This window comes from Belonocnema kinseyi, chromosome 5, assembly GCF_010883055.1.
Source record: "Belonocnema kinseyi isolate 2016_QV_RU_SX_M_011 chromosome 5, B_treatae_v1, whole genome shotgun sequence".
Lineage (NCBI taxonomy): Eukaryota > Metazoa > Arthropoda > Insecta > Hymenoptera > Cynipidae > Belonocnema > Belonocnema kinseyi.
The window spans coordinates 116,375,063-116,381,458 of NC_046661.1; the positions used below are offsets into that span (position 1 = coordinate 116,375,063).

Genomic DNA, 6,396 nt, shown 5'->3' on the forward strand with positions numbered 1-6,396 from the left:
CTCTTATGTGATATATTCACCATATTAGTAACAACTTTAGAAAGTGCTGAGAAAAAAATACGGTGGGGCTTTTCCGAAAACTTAATTTAACAATTTTCAGAAACACTGCTTCCATTTTGTTCATTTCGAATTTTTCATAAGATTTCGAAAGACGACAAAAAGTTGTCTCAGAATTGAAAAGAAAAAGCCAAATGTTTGTACTGGTTTAGATACTACAATGCAATAAAAAATTTTCTACAGATTTTTTATTCATTGCGCCCTAGTACTAAAAATGCAAATACTTATAAGTTTGTCAACATTTTTGTGCGTCAAATTGAAGAAATATTTTAAATCTAAAAGCCTTTAAATGTAATATATTATTTCGCCTGGAAGTTATTCTGTGAGTTGAGCATATGAACAGTCTGCAAACTACGTTAGTTATAAAAATTTAATAATGCAATCTTTCAATTTTAACAAACAGTATGACAAAATAACATAAAAACTAAAATATAAAAATTAAAGCTTGTAATATGTGATTTAGAAATATTTAAAAAGCTGTGAATTTCCGATACATATTTAATCACCAAAATATTGGACAACTAAACGACACCGCACGGTTCTTCTCTTGGTGTTTAAAACAATCTGAGGGATGCCAAAAGACTGTAACACTTTTGTGAGCTATATTAAATTTATTAATTTAATTTATGATATACTACAATATTGAATATACAAATTTTATTCATTCCTTTCATTAAAAATCCTCATAAACATTCTATGAATAAGCCAAATGAAATATAGTTCTCTAACTTTATTCCATAACAATTATGTGTGTGTATTTCTTCAAGTAAATTTATTTTCAAACTAAACTAAAAGTGGTTTAACAAATTAAATCATGTAAGAAAATCTCTTAAAAAATGCATTTTTAAGCTTTCTTCATTTTCAGCATTAAGTTAACTCTGATTCTAAGCTTTCACGTAAACTTTCGGTATACGCATGCAAATGAGAAAATCGCTGATGTCTCTTTAACTTCGCAGCGTTTTTAAAACTCATAGGACAAAATTTACAATTAAATTCAGTATCAGCACCATGAGTTTGCATGTGGTAATTAAATCTAGACGCATTGGTGTAACTTTTTCCACAAAGTTCACATAGACAAGGACTATTCTTTTTCCTATGCGTTCCTTCATGTTTACTTAAAAGTTCGGGACTGTCTAAACTCAAAGAGCAGATTGGGCACGAGATTTTCGTGTGTGACACTTTCTTGTGATTCGTTAGAGACTCTATTGAGCGATAACTAGCGTTACATAGTTCACAGTTGTAAGTGTGGGTTAATTTATGATCTAGGTAATTTTTTTCTACATAGAAACTTGCATCGCAAATAGTACATCTGTAAGGCTTTTCGTGTGCGCGCAGATGAATTTTCATTTCTTCTTTGTAGAAAAAGGTTTTAGCGCAAAATTTGCAGTGATGATTTACTTCGAGATGTTGGAAAAACTTGCTTTCACTGTCGAAATCAATAGGACAAATTCTACACATATAAATTTCATTTGCATCTGCTTCTTCCTTGGCACTTTGTAGTTTTTTAGCTGCCAAAAGGCTCTTTTTATTTCCCCATGTCTGGGGATGCACTCTTTGTATGTGTTTTAAGATAGCACCTCGATCTTTGAAAATTCGTAGACAATTTGCACATTTATAGAAACACAACTCTTTCTTCTGTATGTTGAATTTCAATTTTTCTTCCGGCATTTCTTCGACTTCATCATCAGTTTTGTCTTCATCTGCAGCCTCAAGAGGTTGCTCGCCGCTTTTGCTGTAAAAAAAATAAAATAGGTACAATATCATTTCTGAGGCTACGTAATTATTTACTTTTTTCAAACTGTCGTCAATTTGATGTTTTTGGAAAATATGTGACAGTTGAATTTGATAAAATTCTAGTTCTCATGCGGATGATTATCCCTTCAAAGACAAGGCAATCTTTACAACAGAAACTTTTTTTCAATAACGTTTCAGCCTTTTTTATTTTCATAATTGATAGATTCAAAGGCTTTAAAGAAACGGTTTCTACAAATATACACACTTTACTTTTACTTAAAGTACTTGTGCAGTGAATAGATATTATATAAAGTATCAGTTCAGTTTAAACAGGGACATTACCGACACCCTACCCCAAAAATATCACCCAGGCATGGTTGCAATTGTCTAGAAATTACGTGCTTTGCAACAAATACAAGTTTGCGTAAATGAAAAAAACATGATTATATCCAGTTTAAAGCATCAAAGTCTAAGGAAGTCCGTTTGTTATGGAAAATGGTGGTCAATGGAGGGTGTTGGCAATACCCATATTTTCCTACATTAAAACACTAATCGTTACTTATTTAAAAATCTTTAAAATTGGCACCGCATATAACAAAGTAATACTTCGAGATTTATTGTGATACTGTTCAATACATAATTGCCATGTTTATTCTACCATGTTTATACCTCCCTGTGAGCATGCCCGTGGCGCCCTTCCCCTGAATAGGCCATCACCCCATCTGGCTTCGAGTTGTTTCCTATCCAGCTTACTAGCTGTTCTGGTGCGCCACACTTTGAAGCCTTTCGACAGAGGACTTCTAGATAGGTATTGCTTCAAGCACCCTATATGTCCAAGAAGGTGTTCCAGATCGTACCCTTCCTGTTCCAGCTGCTATTTCAATTTTTCCACGTGAAGATGGAGCGCGGTTTCTACCAAGCAGCCTGTCTGAAAGGTCACGCCTTCTGTGAACTGATCGGTCGGAAATCTTTAGCAGCAGTGTAACCCTCCTTCCCAGGTTTAGGAATGAATACCACTCTGTCGTCCTTCCAAGCGGATGCTAAGTGTTTTAAGGCAAAATTGGTACTAAATAGTTTTCTCATTAGGGAGACGCCATCCGTCCCTGGCAATTTAAAGGGGCAGAAAACCTAGGCGACGAAATTCCAGTTGACCTTCTTCCTCTTATGGCCCCAGCCTTCCTTCTCTCTGTCAGTTTTGTTTTCGCTGAAAACCTGGGAACTCGACTTCCATCAAGTGATTCAGCGTTGCTTCTTCGTCTTTCTTCAAACTCACCACCATCGAATCTTATAAGCTTAAGGCGAGCTTCCTGTTTTTCTTCTAGGATCTTGTGGAGCCTCTCTGTGTCAGAAATGTTCTTTTATGCATCGCAGAATATACAATCTTCCTGTTTTTATATTATTATATGTTTACTGTATTTATACTGAGCCGTCTTATAAATACCCCAATGTGTTCTACAAGGCTGCCTTTGAGTTCCTCTTCATATGAGTCCTAAATTTTATTCACGGGGTTTCTAATCTTTGAAACCGCTGGTTTTCCTTGGGCTAACCGGAACAAGATATATTTGCGGTAAGAGAGACTGTCCACCAGAGAATCTACAGCACATTATCCTGCTCCTCAATTCTTCCAAACATAGATTTAGATCGAGAACCTCACTCCTGATTTTGACCTGATATATGAGAGTATCACCACGATCTATAATCTCCAGCTCAGTACTCGCTGGGTATTCAATTATATCTGTTCCTTTGTCACTGATGTTCGTGCTCCCTCTCACTGTATTGTGGGCGTTTGCATCACAGCCCAACATTAGAGTATTCCTGTTCCATACTTAACCCATTTCGCCCCAAAATGTCCACTTTGGCCATCAACTTTCATCCACGTATCATGTCTATTTTCCTCGGCCAAAAAAATTGCAAGAGTCATAATCCACTATTTTCGAGGTCGCTCTATCGATCTGTGCTATTCAGAAAACGAAAAAAACACTTCACACCTTTGATTTTTTCGTTTGAAAAATAAAAATGATAGTTTTGAAAAGTATTTTTTTTTTAAGTGCAATTTTCAACGCAAAACACATCGACGTGCCCAAATTCCAGGGTGCCATCTCGGTAGGACAAAATAAAAAGGTGCCATCTCGGGTGGCGAAACATGGAAGCTTAAGAATCCCATATAAACAGTATCGGGAACTCCAACGCCCTCTGAAATAAGAAACCTTTTTATTTGCTTCTGCCGAGATGGAACCTTGTCATTTGGACACGTCGATATATATATATATAATATAATTCTAGCTACAAAATCGTTATCAGCGACTACCGAAATCACCGGATACCAAGTCTATGTCCTAGTATATAAAAACTTGAAAATTTGTAAAAAATAGTCGCCATATTGGATCCGCCATTTTGAATTTTATTTTCATAGCTTTGACGTTAGAATCGTTATCAACACCCCAAAAGAGCTTTATGCATCAGATTTCATGTCGTTTGAAAAAAAACGCGAAATCGAAACCCAAAAGTCGTCATATTGGATCCGTTATCTTGAATGTACAATAAAGTATATCATTTTTACAGGAATCTGTAAATCAGCTGTAGGAAGTGTTTTTTTCGTTTTCTAAATAGAATAAATCGATAGAGCGACCTCGAAAATAGCGGACTATGACACTTGCAATTTTTTTGGCCGATGAAAATAGACATTGATACGTGGATGAAAGTTGATGGTCAAAATGGACATTTTGGGGCGAAATGGGTTGAGGCGCTTCAAACAGCTGTTAAATTCGCTAGGGACAAACTCACCAGGGGTGAGTACTTTTTGGAATTGACATATCTAAAAAAGGTTTTTATGATCCAGTAAATAAGTATAATATAATTTTTTGGTTTCTTCATACAATTTTCAATATGAATTGACTTTATTAAGTCATTTCATAGCGAAAATTAAGTGAAGAAACAAAAAAAGTCTGTATTCAGTCATATCATAGCGAAAATTGTGCGAAGAAATAAAAAATATATATTATACTTATTTACTGGATCGTAGAAACCTTTTTTAGATATGTCGATTCCAAAAATACTGACCCCTGGTGAGTAACTTGGTAAGACAGTAGAGCTCCCCGCTTGCAGCTTCGAGAAAAAGCTAGCTGAACGGTTCAGCATAATTGCCTTTATATTATGCGGTTAAAATATTGCGGCCAGAAATTCATCCGTTTAGACGTATTTTGGATGTGGCGAAATTGAGAGCCGTTTGAAGAGTCTTAATAAGGGCGAGGTCCTTGCAGCAGAGATTAGGAACCAAAATCGTTATCATACCCTTGACGGCTATGCATGCCCTCTGTGCTTTTACACGTGGACCTTTATACATGGAACCAAACTCTAGCAAGATAATAATATTTTTTCTGTATAATGAGGATTTTTGGATTAGGGCAACCCCTGCCTGCAACACTGGCATACGTGTGGTTAAAACCGTCAAAGCGCTTTTGCTGTGGTACAAATTAATCTTCATCATGTAGATTTCCGTCTCAGCCATTGGTAGACTAATTCGGGGTGCCTCCAGATTTTCCTGTTCCTCTACGTAGTCCAGATGAGTCACGCCGAATGAGATCCTCCCGCTCCTACATAGAGTCGTTAATCGGGAGCCGTGAGGGTCCGGATTGAAATTCCGGGGAGACTTAAAACTAATATAGAATCCAGGTAGCCCCCTTCGGTCTGCCTCCGTCTGTTGAAATATACCTTTTAAGAATCGTTCCGCAGAGTGGGGTTCTGGAAGTTTAGGAACTTCAGAACGACCAACAGATCCTCGGGGTTGCCGGGAATCAGTACGGTCGCGTTGCGGTTGCTTTGGAGACACTCCGTCCCTTCATTTCCAAGGTTTAGTCCCTCTTCGAGCTTAAACGGTGAATTTTTTTCCACAATTTGTGATTTTTCTTCACGGGGTGAAGCGTCAAGCTCTTTGAAGATTTCCTCCATCAGTCAGTCCAGCTCCTTAGGAGTTACTCAGGTTTCCGGATAATCCGATGAACGACAACTCTGACCAGGGCGTTGCTAGCCATCTGCGCAAAAGTGAGGCCCTGTGTTTCCAGAGCCTTCTGCCCGTTCGACTCCCTGATCGGGGGTCTTAGCTGTTGTTCGAAAGCCACGCTAAGCCGGTTCTCCTTCTTACAAGGAAACTATCCCAGGTGTCCCTCACCGATTTTGATGAAACTGCAATATGTTGTAATACATCGAAAAATAAGAGACACGTATTTTTTTTTATCGGCCATTAAACACTTTTAAGGGATGAAATCCACCCCTGAAATCCACCCTCGATATTGGTTTTTTTCAAATATCTTGAGAACGGATTGAGATAACTTCACGAAATCAAAACCAAAATTTTATTCATCGAAAATTCTATCAACCTCTATTCATTTTTTTGACAAGGGTAGCAACCCCTCTTTTTTAATTGAAAAAATTATGTTTTTTTCAGCAAAATTAAGCTATACAAATTATAAAATATGATATATTTGTTAAAAAATTATTGTAATTACGAGAATATTTCAAAATAAAGTTGAAGTGTTCGGGGCTTATAAGAAAAAATATTTTGTTTAGGGTAGTTACCCCCAAATTGAAATTTCTTGATAAATAAGA

General features: G+C 36.8%; 1 protein-coding gene across 3 annotated transcripts in view; it reads right to left on the reverse strand.

Moving 5' to 3' along the window:
- Window positions 1–653: 653 nt before the first annotated feature.
- The window catches only part of LOC117172767 (zinc finger protein 84-like), a 24,453-nt gene continuing 18,710 nt past the window's right edge, over window positions 654–6,396 (reverse strand). For all 3 annotated transcript variants that reach the window (XM_033360972.1, XM_033360973.1, XM_033360974.1), the window contains one exon: window positions 654–1,789. In XM_033360972.1, the coding sequence (XP_033216863.1) occupies window positions 925–1,789 (865 nt within the window). In that variant the 3' untranslated portion in view covers window positions 654–924. The remainder of the gene's footprint in view (window positions 1,790–6,396) is intronic.